This window comes from Halichoerus grypus, chromosome 14 (assembly GCF_964656455.1).
Source record: "Halichoerus grypus chromosome 14, mHalGry1.hap1.1, whole genome shotgun sequence".
Classification (NCBI taxonomy): Eukaryota; Metazoa; Chordata; class Mammalia; order Carnivora; family Phocidae; genus Halichoerus; species Halichoerus grypus.
In genome coordinates this window covers 43,696,452-43,715,210 of record NC_135725.1, presented here as the reverse complement: position 1 = coordinate 43,715,210, position 18,759 = coordinate 43,696,452, and the positions used below count along the sequence as shown (strand labels likewise).

Here is an 18,759-nt window from a genome sequence, read left to right as displayed (position 1 = left end):
AATAGGGAAGAGGAAGTAGAAAAAGAATTTAGCAAGAAAAGGGGAAATATATTGTCATTTTTAAGAGTCAACATTTTAAAAAATGGTATGCTATAGCTAGCTATCTAGATCTGGTAACCTGAGCATTTCCTAAAGCACTGCAAACTTAAAACCAAAGAATATCAAAGAGTGGCAAAATCCATTCTCCTCTATAGAATAGAGTTGTAACTGGATAGATTGCTCAGCCTGGATTTACATTTTCCCAAACTTCCTGAATCTTGCGGTGGCCAATATGGCTAGTTTTCCTCAATGAAGTATGAGTACAAATGGCATTTGCCACTTTTAAGTCACAAGGTTGTATCTATTAGGCAGCTTAGGCTCGCTTAATTAATAGAGTAGGCACATAACATTATTTATCCATCTTAGGATTCATTTTGCTCTTTTTTGATATTCAGGTAGCAAATACAACTGTTTTTTTTTCCCCAGAGCAAACTGACTAAAATGTTATTTCTAAAATTTTATCATTATACTATCAATTATGGTATTTCCTATAAGGAAAACACAACATTGGAGAATGTATAAACTTCAAACTTATATGTCACATAGGAGTTTATATTCCATTTTAGAAAGTCATTATATGGATGTAGAGAACATAAAAATAAAATTGAATCTTTTCTAAATTAACTTCTACCTTAAGTCCTTTAGTAAAATAACTTTTAACAGTAACCAAACTTAGATCAAAGTTCTCCCAAAACTTTAATTGGCTAGGAAGGAAACAGATTAAAAGTCAAAGAGCAAAGTCTCCAAAAAGAGGCTCCATTTACGCCAGAAAAATTATAGGCAATTCAGCACATAATGAGCAATTGGGTACAAAACGAATTTAAATATTTTATCACAATATAGGTCATTATTGCAATAAATTTCTTTCTCCTTCATTTTTGAGATGTTTATACTTTGAAAATAGCTCTGGGAAGCGCTAATCACATGGATTGTTGCAGTAATAATATACTGATTATATAATTATAGGTACTCTTGTTATATATATAATTGAATAATTTACTGATTGTACGTAAAACATGGGATTGTATGAATCAAAAGTACAGGTTTTCAAGAGATCAAATAGAATCATCCCAGTCATTTGTTAATCTTTTTTATAAATGAAGCTGTCTGAAAATTTTACAAGTTTCAATGATAACTGCTAGTAATAAAATGGTAACTGCTAATAATAAAAGATAAAATTCAATAAAACAATAAATAATTGCTAGATACTACTATAAAACCATAACACTATCTTAAGAGTTTTAAAGTATATATGGCATAGCCTATTAATTCAAAAAACAACAGGCTATAAGCAAAGTACAATAGTGAAGAATACTCTGACTATCGTAGTTTCAAAATAGTAATGATTTGATATAATGATCCTGATATTCTTAACATTGTTGCAAAAAATTTTTTAAATAATTGTAAAGATCTACTACCTAAAATAATATATTAATTTTTAGTATTTCCTGTACAACACCAACCTGTTCCAATTCTTGTATTTTAGCATCCTTGACTTGCAGGATTTCTAAAACTTTTCTGTCTTTAGCTTCAGATTTCTGTTTTTCTCTAGAAAGAAAAATATAGAGTTTATTAGTCAAAATTGGTAGCTAATCCTTTAAATTTTCACATCCTGAAAATGAGTATCACTTTATAAAATACAGAAAATTAAATTATCTGGGGTTGACAGCCCTTACAGAATTAATCAGAAACCATATGGCAGGTGACAACAACTTACAAACCACTGACAACTAAGACAACTTCATACCAAAACAACAGTTTAGTTTCCAGATTTAGATGCACAATAAAAAAAAAATACTTAAAACATGTTTAATATTGATTGCAATAACCACTATATCAATTTAAAACAATAAATAAGACAATGTTCTTTTTTTGTGTGTTTTTTAATTTTATTTTATTATGTTATGTTAATCATATGTTCTTAACATAAACATTTTATGCACACAATTAAATTAAGAATAAAATATCACTTTTGAAGTAAAACACTCAGAAAAGAGCTAGAGATTTCATAATAACCAACGTTTTTAAAAATGGGATAGAAATTTATTGGACATTTATTTCTATTTTTAAAAAACTTTAAAAATAGGTAAACAGTCTACGGCCATACCACCTGAATGCGCCCGATCTCGTCTAAAAATAGGTAAACAGAAATCCATACCTAAATCACTAATAGGTGATACTAAATCCAAAGTAGGTAAGGGAGAAGAAAGAACCCTCATTTGGGAAACAGTAAAATGAACGAAAGGGCCTTAGAAGGCACAAAACAATTATCAGAATGAAGAGACACCAATCAGAAAAGCACATCACTGGTTGTAAGAGATAAGTTCAGATGGTGTACTGCTACATTTTAAAAACTTAAGTTAGACTTTTCCAATAAGTTAGCATAGTAAGTTCACACTTTGAGGCTCTTCCCTGTTCTCTCAATTTATAGTATTAATAGAAAATCATAATAGAAAAAAATTAAGGAGACACAGCCAAATCTCTAAGGATTACAAACTAAACAGAAATACAATGCTATAAACAAGGATGAAGCTGTTGTATACTGCCCAGATCTCAATGCAGGCTAAGGTGAAGAAGAGCTTGGTGCCTAGGGATAATTGGGAAAAAGTGTCCTGCTGAATATGTAGAAGGATAGCTACACTCACTGTTTGAAACCAGAGACTCTCCCCACCCTTGCCTGGAACTAAGGATTATATGAAAATTTAGAAAGGCAAATGTTTATAGACAGCATCCTAATCAGGCACTGAGCGAAAACACTCCATAGCTCAAGTACTAAATACAACAAATCCTCTGTGTCACTGTTGGCTAAGAGCCCCAAGCTACCAATATTAAAACCTATTTCAGGATGGGGTGAGGGTGACAATTTAGTGGCAAGCACAAAATTTCTAGAGAAAAAAAAAGGCATTGGATAAGGAAGGGTGGTTGAGAAATGAAAAAGAGAACATTAACAGCAACCCTCTTACTCAAGATTTGACCAGAAATAAAAAATTCAAAACACAACACATGCAGACACTAACTCAATAATTAAAAGAAGCAATTACTCTAGACAAAATGAAAATAACAGAATACACTGAAGAAGACTTTAAAATAAATAAGGATCTTTTATGACCTAAAAGAATGACTAAAATTAAAAACAAAAACAATAAATAAACAACAAGTAGATCTAAAAAATAATCTATTGAAAACCTTGAAAAGGTTTATAATCCCTGAATTAAAAAACAATTCAATGGGCTTAGTTCAAAACTAGATGTAAAAAGAGAATAAGTGAAATGGATGATAACAATGAGATATTCATCCAGAACACTACATAGAGAAATGAGATTAAAAATATGAAAACACAGTTAAGACATGTAGATTTCACTTGGAACTCCCAACATATGCCTAAAGAGTTCCAGAAGTAGATAATGGGATGAAAGATAAAGAAATATTTTTAGGAGGTAACTGCTGAGAATATTTTAGAATTAAATGGAATCCTCAGATTGAAAGAATACCTACTAGAGCAAATTCCTAAAAAACAAACACACCACATCTACATATTAATCCATCATTTACTCAATAAGCATTTGTATGACAGGCATAATCCTAGGGTCTAGGCAACTGTAGCAAACAAAACAAACCAAGTGCTGCCTTAATGGAATTAACATTCTAGCTCACGGATTCTGAAAATAAATGATATTAAGTGAATACATAATATGTCAACTGGCTATAAGTATAATAACAATAAACGAGGGTAATGCAGAAAGGAATTTCTCATCTTGGAGAACTGGGAAGCAAAAGGAAGGTTGTTGCTATTTTATATAGAATAATTTAAAAATGATTGTCCTTGAAGATGCTATGTAAGCAGAAACCTAAAGGAAGGAAGGAAAAGTCATAGAGATTTCAGGGAAGAGTTTTCCAGGCCTTGGGACCAGTAGCAAGTGCAAAGACACTGAGGCAAGAGCACAATCGGTGTATCCAAAGAACAGTAAAATAGTAGCATCCACACAAGGGGAGAATGGTGGCTGAGGACAGAATGGTCACTGGAAATAAAGTAATATATGGCCTTTTATGACATATATTGGATCTGACTCTCAGTAAAATGGGAGGACAGAGGATAGTTTTGAGTAGAGAAGTAATACAAATTAATATTTCATGAGTATCATGGGCTGAGGAGAGACTCTAGAAATCAAAAGTGTAAGCAGAGACAACAGTTAGGAGGCAACTAAAATACCTCGGGTGAGAACTAAATATGAACTGGACAAGATAGGTAATGTTGGTGGTAACTGAGAAAGTGATAAAATTCTTGATATTTTGTAGGTAGAGCTAACAGGATTTCTTAATGCAGTAGATAAGAGATATAAAAAAAAGAGAGAAGAATGTTTCCAAGGCTTTTGTCTGACTAACTGGAAGGATGGAGTAGACATTATCTGAGATCTAGACGAAGAGAGTGAGGAACATTAAATTTTGGGATTTGGACATGTTAAATTTGAGATGCCTAATCAACATCCAAGACATGGTTGGATAAACAAGTCTGGAATCAGTCAAGTAGTCAAGGTTGAAGATAAAACTTTAGGCATCATCCAAATATATTTAAGACCAAAGCGTAGGTGAGACACTTAAGGAGTGATTTTGGATAGAAAAATCTGAGGAATTGGGTCCTGAAGCACTCCCCATTTATAAGTTAGTAAGATAAGGGAAAAACAGCCAATGATACTATGAAGGGTAAACATTCATGCAAAAGCAGAATCAAGACAGAAAGTTAATTGAACAAGTATTTCTAGAAGAAAGGAATCAACCATGGCAAATGCTGCAAACATGCTAAAGAAGATAAAGACTGAACCTACTGGGATTTAGCGGTACTGAAGTCACTGGTGATTTTGACAAGAGCTGTTTTAGGAGAATGGTGGATATACAAGCCTAACTGGAGTGAGATCAAGAGAGAAAGGAAAAAATGGAGATAGTAAAGACTACTTTTCAGAGGAATTTTGCTGAAAAAAGGAGCAGAGAAATGGAACAGTACTTCAAGGGAAATGTGAGATCAAAAGAGATTTTTCTCAAAAGATTGAAGATAAAACTGCATGTGAGTATGTTGACAGGAATGATCCAGGACAATTAGTGATACTGATGATGCAAGAGAGAGAAGGGAGAACTGCAGAGTGACATCCTTGGGTCCTTGAGTCTTTAGTGTACACAGTTTGTTTGGGCTTAGATGACAGCATAAACAGTTCTTCCAAAGAAATAAAAAGAGAAAATACGGATACAGATTCAGATATTTTGGTAGATGTGGTTATGGGAAGAAGTAAAAGCTCTCTTCTAAAAGCTTCTATTTACTCAGTGGTGTAAGAAGCAAGGGGATTGTCAAGAGTTTAGCTAAAGTTACTTCATGATTGCTGCCTTGGCATCCACTTGGTTTGGCCAAGCAGCCTGAAGTGACCTTAAATGAAGCTAGCTCGTGCAAGTGCCCCAGATAACAACCTGCAGAGTCACAAGTAAATTTAGGTTCTTGATAGGACTTCCCCAACAGCCCTTATTATCAATAGTGTCCCCTGCCTCCCAACACTTTCCCTTACACGTCCCTTATATAAGACCTCTCCCCCAAAGAGCCAACTAAAACCTGGCTCTTTTGGTTTGACCAATCCCACCTTAGCCTGGAAACCCCAAAGCACTCTACCCATGAACCCTCAGAAAAGCATGTGCCCCAGGTCCTGTCTATCCCCATACTGTGCCTTGACTTCCCATGTGGCCCCTTAAGGTATGCTGGATACTTCCTCCAGGACCTGTGAATAATAAACCTCTATTTCAGTTTCTCTTGTGGTCTGTTGTTGAACCATGGCTCAATATCCAGCACCCTGTGCTCCTCTTAACAACATTAATTTAACAAATTCATAACAGTTATCCATCAACTGAAAGTGAGAAGGGGAAACAAAGTGCTAGAAGTTGACAAGAGAGTAAGCATCAAATAGTCTTCTAGAATACTGGGAAGGTGAGTGAGTCAGAAAAAAAAAAAAAAAAAGATATCTACTAGGCAGTGCTAAAGACCACAAAGTTTAGTGGTCATAAATTCACACATGACCAGACTTCATGGTTCAGAATTTTTCTCTAGCCATGTTCAGCTCTCTGGTTATAAGTACATAGTACAAACATAATGTATTATGACTACTTTTTTTACTGTTTGTGCTTTATTCTGCTTCATTATTTTATTTTCTATTTACCAACTATTGATAGCACATTTAATGCATAATCACAGTCCATTGTCTTCAACTGGGCTCTCTTTATATTTGTGGTTCTTTTATTAGTAGTGAAATTAAACATACTTTCATCAATTGAAGTGCTTTTTTTCCCTAATTTTCCAGTGCCAGTGAATGTATTTGATTTTATACTTTTTGATTTATAAAACTATTTTTATATGTGACAAATATATGCCCTTTATCACTATATTGTACACCTGCAACTAACATAACACTGTATGTTAACTATTAATCCTGGAATTAAAAGAAAAAATATATATACCCTTTGCCTTTCATTTATCACAAAGATATACTCTCAAATTATCACTTGAGCTTTTAATTTGATATTATAAAATCATGAGTATTGCAAAACAGTACTACATCAATTCAAGGTATATGTATCTGGGGGAAAATGGCTTCAAATCCCAAAGGGAAGGGCATGATTGGGTTGACCCAAGGACAAAGTCCCAGGATGTAACAGGCAAGACATTAATTACACTCAGAAACTCCCCCTGTAAGTTGCTTTCTGGATATGCGATGAGTCTAAATTTCCAGGAATTAGTTTAATTTACAGGGATAGAGTCTTTCTAATCCACTCTTTTATAATAAGCCTAAAATCCCCACGGGGTCAAAATACATTCTGGTGGTCCTTTTAAATGAGACAGGACAAAACTAGACTATATGCCACAAAACCCAAACAAAAGCATTACTACAGATTCCAAATGAACTTGGTACCAGGGTGGTTATTTCCTATGACACAATATGTATATAAATTCAGTCACAGTCTCACCCAGTGGTTCCTATACTACAGGTCATCAGAGAAGTAGCATTAGCATCACCTAGGAACTTGCTAGAGATGAACTATCTTCCACCCTCTCTAACGGCAGAAAGTCTAGAGTAGGGCCCAGCAATCTGTGTTTAACCATAACAAGGTGCTATGGACTGAATGTTTCATATTCATATGTTGAAGCCCTAATCCCCAGTGTGCTGATTTTTGCGGTGGGGCCTTTGGGAAGTCATGAGGGTAGAGCCCTTATGACTAGGATTAGGGAATCTATAAAGAGACATGAGAAAGATGATCTGCCTCTTTATCATGTGAAAATATAGCAAGAAGGCAGCTGTCTGCAAGAGAGCTCTCACAAGGAATGGAATCAGCAGTCACCTTGATATTGGACTTCCTAACCCCCAGAAATGTGAGAAATTAGATGTTTGGCTTTTTAACTGCCTAGTCTATGGTATTCTGTTATAACAGCCTGAACTAAGACACAAAGCCTCAAGTGATGCTGATACACACTAAAGTCTGAGTCACTGAAATAACAATAACTGATTAAGCTGAGTAATATAATACTGAAAATATAGGTCATAAATGAAATATAAACTTCAAGTCAAATATAAACTTCAAAAATAGACTTCAATGATGTATTTTAAACCAAAAAACCTCCAAAATTGATGATTATGTTATAGTTTTGAACTTGGAAAAAAAAAAATCACAATTCAAAATGTATATAGAGATTTGTCCAGCAGCTCCTCCTGGTGGTATGTGATATGTAATATTTTCATAACAGGAAATGCTCCCAAGAGAAAACAGCGCTACAGTATGAATACAATATTTTTTATTTAAAATAATACACTGAAAAAAAGTTGTTTCAAGTTTAAAACATCACCAACCTATCTGGTCAATTCAATTAATATATATTCTATGTATTTATAAGACACAATGAAAAGGTTCCTAAAAAAAAAAAAAAGACACTGTCAAGAAGTTGATGATGATCAATGACTGAGACAAACTCCTGTTTAGCTAATTAGAACCACTGATGTGCAATAATGATGTGAGCTAAGAATATTTGCAGACTTCTTTAGGATGAAAAATGAAGTGAAGAGACGCTGTCAAATGTGTACAAGTTTAAAGCTCCAATCACTTTTCCCAAGAGTACTACCCATTTAAACATTTAACATTGCTGTACTTAGCCACATGAATTACCATGTTAATTTTTTGCCATTTTTCTAAACTCAAAAATCTGAGAAATTATTCTAAATCATTAAGAAACAAAATTTTACTGTGTTATAGACCATGCCATATATTATACACTATGACAGGATCATATTTTCTGGGTTTGAGCCCATTTTTAATGAGATGTCAAAAATGAAATATTAGTGCCTAAAAGAAACATTTAACTATAAATGAGGCAATGATATTGGTCTGATTTTAGAAAACAAAGAAAATAAAAAAGCAAAACTTACTGACATTGATTATTCTTAATTAACAGATAGATAATAATAATGCACAAAATAAACCTAGTTGGACTAACGTTTTCTTTCATTTGAGCACAGAATCTATTAAAATGTAGATTTTATTATTAATGACTTTCCATTTAAATGCTTTCTCAATTTCTAGTAAACATTAAGATTCTAAAACAGTAAGACTGATAAAAATGGAAGTTTAGGGAAATGAGAATTATACCATTATCAAATTATCTATCCTTTTATTCATGAACTGTTTCATAACTATTTTTCTATTTTGAATATGCATAATAAATTACTAGAATAGTATCTACGAATAATATAGTAAGATAGCTTGAAAAAAAGGGAAAAACTTAAAAGCTTAACACAAATATTTTTCAAATACATTTACTCCAGAGTAAAAATAGCTATTGAAAAAAACTCTAATATTCTTAATAAAAATACATTGTTAAATCAATAGGCCCTAAAATCTCTGTTATAAAATATTTTAAAGGTCCAAGTATACTTAAGATATCTATTTTGCTTTAAGATCAAAACTTAATTTTTATTACATAATCCAGAATTTCTATGTATAATTTATACTTCAATACAATAAATATATTTAAACCATACATGAAAGGCAAAACTTGTGCGTGAAGACTCCACCTGACATGTGAAAACTGATAGATTTTTTTTTTCTTGTTCAGTCAGGTAGGTCCAAACTAGAATAAAGAATAGAATTAGGCTACAGCGTCTTAATCTGAATTTGTAAATTATGGTGTATTGATGAACTCCATAAACAAAGAAGCAATAATTTACTATAATGTAACAACTTAGACTGAATATATTACCAAATAATATTTCTTTGTTTTAGATATCCTTATCCACTCAACATTTCTAAATATACAAAGCTGAAACTCAAAACATTTTGTTTTAGAGTTAGAAACTAAATGACTTTATTTGGTTACTGATTTTCCTGTTTCTTTTAACTACATGTGCAGATACTTCTGCATATACTCAACATTCATTATCTAAAACATCCAGAAAAGAGTTGGAAAAGATTGTGTATTGTATGTCTTTAATAACTGTGCAAATATTTTTCACTCAGAATCTAGAAGTCTTTTACAGTGTTCAAAAATATCAGCACTTCAGAACAGACTGTTTTAACATCTGCACATCACCAGGGTTGCCCCCAAGGATTTTTAAATGATGCCTGCCTGTGCTGAATAAAGTGCTAACTTGCACCTTGCATTTCAAACTGTGTCCTGAGCAGCCATCCAGTTGGTACAACACCAGCTGAATTCCCACAGGCCACTGTTCACTCAGGCTTGACTGCAATTATCATGTCAATATTTTGTGCTCCGATATGCAGATATGCACACATGCAAGCTGCATAATACTTCCTTCTCCATGGAATGTTGACTTATGTTCAACGTTCTGGGAATTTTTAATGAAACTAGAAATAAACTTACATCAAATAAAAACAATCACAATTATTTTGCCTTAAAAATTATATTTGTGTTACCTTCTGCCATCCATATAAAGGCTAAATTTTTAAAGTAACTATGCTTCAGTACAATTTTACAATTCTTTAATTGAAAGGTCTTCATAAAAGTTAAAAGACTATTTGTCAAGCTTCTTGCAAAAATAAGAGTTCAGATGTGTTTTTTCATTCTTTATTGTTCATTCTTTCTTGAACAGTAGAGTGGTTCCAATTAGACACCTTTCTATTAGTTCCTTTATCTTCCCATCCGTCCCTATCTCTGCCTAGGCATTCATGGCTATTGCACCAGGAAAAGTACTCAGCAAAAGGTATTTATGCCCTGTTTGGAGCTGCCTAGCAGCACTGCTGCCAGATGGAAGAATCCTGGCAGCTACACTTCTGGGGTCTCCAACCAGCCATGCTACTTCCATGCTCCAAAATGCAACCCTTTTGCAGGCTGTGTTTGCTTAATACACATGGGACAGTGTACAACCATATAGCAGCTGTGCAACCCATGTGTTTAAGAGTGAAATGGAACAGGAGGGAGGTTTTCCCAGTGGTGAGAGTATATAATATAACCTTATAAACAACAGCCTGCTTATTAAGCATCTAAACTTTAACTGTAAACATAAATATGAGATAATCTCTCATCCTCTATGAGGTTAAATCTTTAAGCACAACTATTTCAAGAATACAGCATGCATATCCTAAATAAACATGCAAAAATCGTCTTGCCTTTTTTATTCCTTTTTATGGTTCCCATTTTCTAGGACTGAATTTTCATTTACAGACCAGAGAGAGAGAGAGAGAGAGAGAGAGAGAGAATACTAGAAATGGGAGAGTGAGTAAAAGAAAAAAGTATCAAAGAGCCCATCAAATAGTAAAAATAAATGGTAAAAAGAAAGCAAAACATATCTCTAAGACTGATACAAAGATTAAGTGTTTAGAAGTAAAAAACAAATAGGAAAATAAAGCAATTTCTGCAGAGGCTTCATTTGAAAATGTTATATACGAAAAAGTAAAAAATATTAACATTGGTAAACCCTGAACATCTTCAATTGGAGATTTAGATATTATTTCTGAATTTGAGTATTCAAGTTCAAGGACAAAACACATTATTTTAAGGATTAACAAACTGCAAATAAGCTTTAAAATTAAGGAACAACAATAACAGCAAAAAGGCTGCAAGTTTTCTTGGAAGCCTATTATTCAGAAAACATTAACTGACTTTTCTCAAGACGCTATAAAAACAAACTGAAAAGGAATGTAAACTATAACATGAGATGGTGATGATGATACACTTACAATGTGCTAGGCATTATTATAACTACCATACATGCATTAACTCAAAACAACTCTATTCTTATTTTCATCTTACAAAAGGAAAACTAAGGCATATAGAAGTGACTATTTCTCTCAAGTCACACAACAAACCACGTGGTACAGCCAAGATTCTACACCACGTAGCCCTGTCTCCAAAGCCATGTTCTTAACCATTAATCATTAAAAATAACCTCTTTATAGATATTACGGTTCAGTATTAAGTAAGTTCCAATGAACAAATTTTTCCCTAACATCTTTAAAACTGTTAAATTTTGGATCTCAGATTTTTCCATCTATAAAGATATAACAATATTCACCTTTCTAGTTTAGATTCTCTTCTGGAATGTCAGAATTGCCTGTAAAGATGTTTCAAAATACAGATACCTCAGTCTCATCCTAAACCTTGACCAACAACAATCTCATAGAGTTCATGGGTGAATGATAGCTCACAAATCTCTAAATAAATTAATCTACAACTCAGTGAAGGAAATATTCATATAATTAAATCTTTGCTGTATAATTCCTCAATGATTAAAATTAAATATGACATTCCTCACATGTCCCCTGATCAAAATTTTGACTACCTGAGAGAACTGTTTAAGGATCAGTGCCATTTTTGAGTACCTGTTACTGGACAAGCTTTTTTTTTTTTTTTTAAGATTTTATTTATTTATTTGACAGAGAGAGACACAGTGAGAGAACACAAGCAGGGGGAGCAGGAGAGGGAGAAGCAGGCTTCCCGCTGAGCAAGGAGCCCGATGTGGGGCTCGATCCCAGGACCCCGGGATCACGACCTGAGCCGAAGGCAGTCGCTTAATGACTGAGCCACCCAGGCGCCCCTGGACAAGCATTTAATTAAATGCTTCTCTAATTCAACAAACTCTTTCTAAAATCCTTTTAACAAATGTGTTAACTAAGACCTAAAGAGTTTCAATAAGGAAGACAGAAATATTTGTGATTTAAACTCTGGTCTATGTGACTTCTAAGTCTGTGTTCCCAACCTGTTATGGACTGTATGTTTATACCCTTGCCCCAAATTCATATGTTGAAATCTAAACCTCAATGTGATGGTATTTGGAGGTGGGGAATTGGGAGGAATTGGGAGATAGAGACTTGGATCCCCTCATAAGGCAATGGAGACACCAGAGCGCTCTCTTTCCCCTACCCGAGGGTGTAAGTTGGTGGCTCTCACTAGAACCTGACCATACTGGCACGCTGATCTCATGCTTCCTGCCTCTAGAACTGAGAGAAATAAATGTTTGATGTATAACCCACCCAGTTTATGGTATTTTGTTACAGGAGCCTGAGCTAAGAGCCCATCTTTACATAATGTCAGTTCTAAAATTCAATCTTAAATACATCTCCAGAAGTTCTGATTTTATGTAACTTTGAAAGAGATCCTCACAGGTAAGAAATAACACTTTAACCATGGAAAATGGAATCTTTTAATTTAACAAATACTATACACAAAACAAACAATAAGTTGAGACAGAATAAATGCAAGGAAGAGACCTTGTTTCTTCAATGGGGGGGGGATCAAGGAAGACATCTCTTAGTTAATGATTACAGTTTTTACCACAACCACCTTCATGAGAAGCACTATGTATTTTCCTTCCCCTGACCTTCTCTCTTCTCACATATAAGTAGAATCTTAAACACATATTAGGCATTCAAAAAATAATTCTGAATTAAAAGTACTTATTAAATACCATCAGGTAAGCAAACTACACCGCAATCTATACAAACCTAGAATTTAAAAACATAAAAACATATAAAATTTTAAAGAAGATTTAAGACAATAAAAACATATCTAATAACTGAATGGTATTTTTTGCAGAGATGGGAGTATATCAAAAAAGGAAGAAACAACAGTATTCATTAAGAAGTAAAATATACAAGTAAAATGTCATATTGCTGGCCAGCTAAACCAAATGTCTTTCATTTCCAGCAATATTATAGTTCAAAATTATGCTTAACCATAGTTATACTCTCCCCCAAATCATTAGTATGGCCTGTCATTTCTTTCATTACACAGATCTAGCTGCCTGTGAACTACTTGCTAAAACCAATTCCTTGAACTCATCATGAACCATATGCCCATTTTAATCCTGAATTCATCATGACATAAATGGAATAAAATGTCACTAAGTAGTATATTTATTTATTTTATTTCTTAAAGTTTTGAAGCATTATGCTTGGCTTCTTTTCTCTAATCCACTAATAAAAGACTTTACTAAGTGTGGACCTTAAAATAAATTTAGATCACATTCACTTGGTTTCTTCTTTCTTTCTTTGTTAACATTCAGGTGAGAGATAATTCTCCCTTTGGGCAGTGGTTAAAAACAGGGGCTCTGAGGATAGCTGAGTGGCTAAGTCAGTTAAGCATCTGACTCAAATCAAATCAAATTCTTGATTTCAGCTCAGGTCATGATCTCGGGTCATGAGATTGAGCCCCATGTTGGGCTCTGTGCTCAGCTGGGAGTCTACTTGAGATTCTCTCCCTCTGCCCCTCTCCACACTCATGCATGTGCACACACTCTCTCTCTTCCGCTCTTTCTCATACACACAAATAAATAAATAAATCTTAAAAGAAAAAAACAAAACAGGGGCTCTGGAAATATACATACTGCCACACATTAGTTCTGTGAGCTTGGGCAAATTATTTAACCTCTCTGTAGTTCATTTCCTTCATCTGTATAATAAGACTAATAATAAGGCCCATCTCATAGGACTATTGTAAGAATTCAGTCAATATATGGAAAGCACTAAGAACCATGTATGGCCCACAGTAAACACTTGACAGATGTAAGCTATTATCATCATGATTGTTTTATGATGTATTAAACTAAGAACACATGGAATAGCAAATATATGCTTACAATAATATTACACAAAAATGTTTTCCATATAGTTCAGAATATACTTCCTTATAAAATACACCATTTTTAAACATTTATTTATTTAAGCAATCACTACACCCACTGTGGGCCTTGAACCCATGACCCTGAGATCAAAAGTATCATGCTCTTCCAACTGAGCCATCCAGGTACCTTCAAAGTATATGATTTTTTTTTTTTAATTTTTAAAGATTTTATTTATTTGTTTGACAGAGAGAGAGAGAGCACAAGCAGGAGGAGTGGCAGGCAGAGGGAGAGGGAGAAGCAGGCTCTCCGCTGAGCGGGGAGCCTGACATGGGGCTCGATCTCAGGACCCTGGGATCATGACCTGAGCCGCAGGCAGATGCCTAACGACTGAGCCACCCAGGCGCCCCCAAAGTATATGATTTTAAAAAATCATTTTGAGTCATAGTTCAGTTTAGAACTATAGGCAGATATCCTAAAGATCAATCAGGAATATTCTAAATCCATTACAATACAATAACTGATGCTATGAAGAACAGTAACAGCACAGATAGTTTTGGTTATTTTCAGTTTTAATTCTTTTCCCTAATATATCCCCATAATAAAATTCATATTTTCTTTTTTTTACTCACTACACCTTGTACAGTAATGATATAGTACATTTTTATCCCATTTAATGTGTTTAAATATTTTATTCATTCATTATTTCTCTTTGTATTACAGATTATTTATAAACAGTTACAAAACCAATTTATTCAATAATTTTTCTATGAAGCCTCTGCTGTAAATATTTTTCCACCAAGAAAATGTCAAATATATTATTCCTTTATTTTAGTATTATAAAATCAGTTCCTTAAGAAACCTTGCTAGTCAAAAATGATCAAAAAAGATTCTCTATCTCAACATAAAAAAATTAGTTAGGACACTAATCATGCCAGAATTCCATATGAAACAGTAATGAACATTAAAAGAGAACAAGTTAATTCTATTACCCAGAATATGTACCAAGGCTCCCAGGGGTGCTGTAACAAACAGACAGGGCATTGTGGGGTATTTTAAATGTCTGAGGGAAACACGGCAATACTTCACATCTGTTGGATACTGCATAGAATACTAGCTAGAAGTTCACGGTTTCAACATTAGATTGCACTACAGTTCTTTCATGACATCATATCTTTATGAGGTTGAGTTTTTGACCAGTTTATAAAGTTGAGTTTTTAAGAGCAAAAAGCAGTGTGAAAGAAGAAATAAGGGTAGCAGTGTCCAATCTGATTACAAGGTTGGAGAAATTGTCCAGTACCCAACAGTCTCACATTCTATAGCAAATAATTATGTTTATTAAAGAATAAAATTAAAATATAACTATTTCCTTTTAATTTGTATGTGTATTTTAATAGCCAATACAATGTTAGGGCATAAATACTTAATCAAGGTAACTCTTGGGTATTTCTTCAACTTGAAGTGCCATGAAAATATTACTGATATACTAAGGTACTATGAACTGAGAACAATGGGGAACCTATGAATTAATCTTTAAAGAAAACACAAAAACAACAAGAAAACAGATCTATTATTTAAATGAGCAAAGATTATAATGTATGGATAATTATTAATTACATCACTTAAAGTAACAGGTCTTTACTAAAAAGTCTCACAACTCCCTGGTAGAAGTCCTAATTGCTATAATTACAGTTCTACTCAGTCTCACTTAACTTTAATCTCAGTTCATCCTATACCATGCTCTGTATTTCAGCAGGCTCATACATTTCAAGTCTTAAACTGAAGGAGTATAAGAATATAACAACTCAGCTAATGACAAATAAGTTATATACTCTCCAGGTTAAACACAGATATTTTGGCAAAATTTTTAACCACTAAGAATTTCCAGGTACAAACATCATGACATTTATCAATCAACTTCATTATGAGAGGTCTATCTGAAACTCTGAATACAATAGCAACAAAATTTGTTTAATTTTTTATACCCGGTATTTTAGTGAAAATTTTAATATGCCATGTGAATAAAATTAAACTCACCAGACAAAAAAACTCCTTTGTTGGCATAATTTCAATTTAATATTAAATTACTCTACGTTCATCCTGACTTAGATATTTTAAATTGTCTGAAAATTCTGGGTCATTTCTCAGCATATAAAGCTGAATTAACTTCTGCTTCTAGCCATAGAGAGGAACAGGGACCAGATATGTCCTGCTGCTTTAAACAACTTGAAGACTACACAAAATATATAAAACATTTTCAGACACTGGACACAGGTAGCAAAGGACTGTGATCCTTGAAGGGAAACTAATGAGGCAAACTGTATGGTTGGTTACTTTAGGTAACTATCAAAAGGCAGTTTCCAAGCCATAGTGAAAGAAGGGGAAACCCAAACAGAACTCAGTCTCATTAAGTGGAGGAGGCACACACTGAAGTTCAGGAAATCAAAGGAAGATAGAATTTGAAAGGCAAAGTAATGGAGAATGGAGCTGCATATAGAGAGAATACCAGAGGGCTACTCTGTTTGAGTATTGATCTGTCCATGACTGAGAAGAAACTACTCCATGCAAAGGAGAGAACCATTGGAAAGCAATAGACTGGACAATTTCCAGAGGTCACAAGAGGCTGAAAATAGTTCGTGTTCCCATCAGTCAGAATGGAAAGACCTTGTAATATATACAGGGCATTAGGTAGAGTCCCCAAAAGCGTCGGGCTATAATAATGGGAATAAATTCACCCTAGTCAGGAAGAAAGATTACCCTGAACCTATACTAACAAAGTTTCAAAAACATCAGACTGATCCACAAATAACTGCATGCAAGAACAAAGTCCAATATTCTTTAAAGGAATATAAGAATGAAACACTGAAAATAAATTTACAATGTCGAGAATCCAGTAAAAAAATCACCAGCCATAGGAATGCAAACTGGTACAGCTAATGTGAAAAACAGTATGGACGGTCCTCAAAAAATTAAAAACAGAACTACCCTAGGATCCAGTAATCACACTACTAGGTATTTACCCAAAAAATACAAAAACACTAATTCAAAAGGATATATGCACCCCTATATTTATTGCAGCATTATTTACAATAGCCAAATTATGGAAGCAGCCTGTGTCTAAGTCTGTGTCTATTGATAGATGAATGGATAAAGAAGATGTGATGTATATATATATATATACACATATACAATGTATATATACATTTATGGTATATGTGTATATATACGTGTGTGTGTATATATATATACAATGGAATATTATTCCACCATAAAAAAAGAATGAAATCTTGCCATTTGCAACAACATGGATGGAGCTAATGAGTATATATAATCTAAGCAAAAGAAGCCAGTCAGAGAAAGACAAATTCCATATGATTTCACTCATATGTGAAATTTAAGAAACAAAACAAACAAACAAAGGGAAAACAAAAGAGAGACAAACTCAAAAAACCAGACTCTTACCTACAGAAAACAAATGGATGGTGACCAAAGGGGAGGTAGATGGGGGGCTGGGTGAAATAGGTGAAGAGGATTAAGACTACACTTATCTTGATGAGCACGTAGTAGTATATGGACTTGTTGAATCACTATATTGTACACCTGAAACTAATATAACACTGTTTGCTAACTATACTGGAATTAAAATTTTTTAAAAATTACCAGGCATGCAAAAAAGTAGAAACATGATCCAAAATATGGAGACATATCAATGACTCAGATAATGGGATAGGGAATTCAAGGGCTTTAAAATGGCCTTTCATAAATATTAAAGGAGCGCCTGGGTGGCTCAGTTGGTTAAGCATCCAACTCTTGATTTGGTTCAGGTCATGATCTCAGAATCATGAGATCTAGCCCAGGGCTGGCTCCCCACTCAGTGGGGAGTCGGCTTAAGATTCTCTCTCCCTCTGCCCCTCCCCTACCATGTGTGCTTTTTCTCTGTCTCTCTCTCTTTAAAATAATAAATAAATAAATCTTTAAAAAGTTAAAAAAATAAATACTAAAATATACTCAAAAGCAGTGCCTGGGTGGCTCAGTCAGTTGAGCATCCAACTCTTGGTTTCGGCCCAGGTCATGATCTCAGGGCCCAGTGATAGGCTCCACGCTCAGTGCCAAGTCTGCTTGAGAGTCTCTGCCTCTCCCTCTACCCCGCCCCCATTCATGCACACGTGTGCATGCACTCTCTCTCTCTCTCTCTCTCTCAAATAAATAAATAAATAAATTCTTTTTTTTTTTTTAAGATTTTATTTATTTATTTGACAGAGAGAGAGAAACAGCAAGAGAGGGAACACAAGCAGGGGGAGTGGGAGAGGGAGAAGCAGGCTTCCCGCTGAGCAGGGAGCCTGATGTGGGCCTCAATCCCAGACCTGAGCCAAAGGCAGACACTTAACGACTGAGCCACCCAGGTGCCCTAAATAAATTCTTTAAAAAAATACTCAAGAATTTAAAGGAAAACAATATAATGGGGAGAAATGGAAGATTAAAAAAAACTAAGAGAACTTCTAGGTGTGAAAAAAATATAGTATCTGAAATGAAAAATACACTATAAGAGATTAATAGCAGATTGGACATTCCATATGAAGATATCATAAAACTTGAAATCAAAGAAATAGAAATTCTTCAAAACAGA

The 18,759-nt window shown here is 34.0% G+C and overlaps 1 protein-coding gene across 4 annotated transcripts in view; it reads right to left on the bottom strand.

Annotated features, from left to right (window-relative positions):
- CNTLN (centlein) overlaps window positions 1-18,759 on the bottom strand; it is a 296,669-nt gene that overhangs the window by 220,701 nt on the left and 57,209 nt on the right. For all 4 annotated transcript variants that reach the window (XM_078061243.1, XM_078061240.1, XM_078061241.1 and 1 more), the window contains exon 3: window positions 1,503-1,587. In XM_078061243.1, the coding sequence (XP_077917369.1) occupies window positions 1,503-1,587 (85 nt within the window). The remainder of the gene's footprint in view (window positions 1-1,502; window positions 1,588-18,759) is intronic.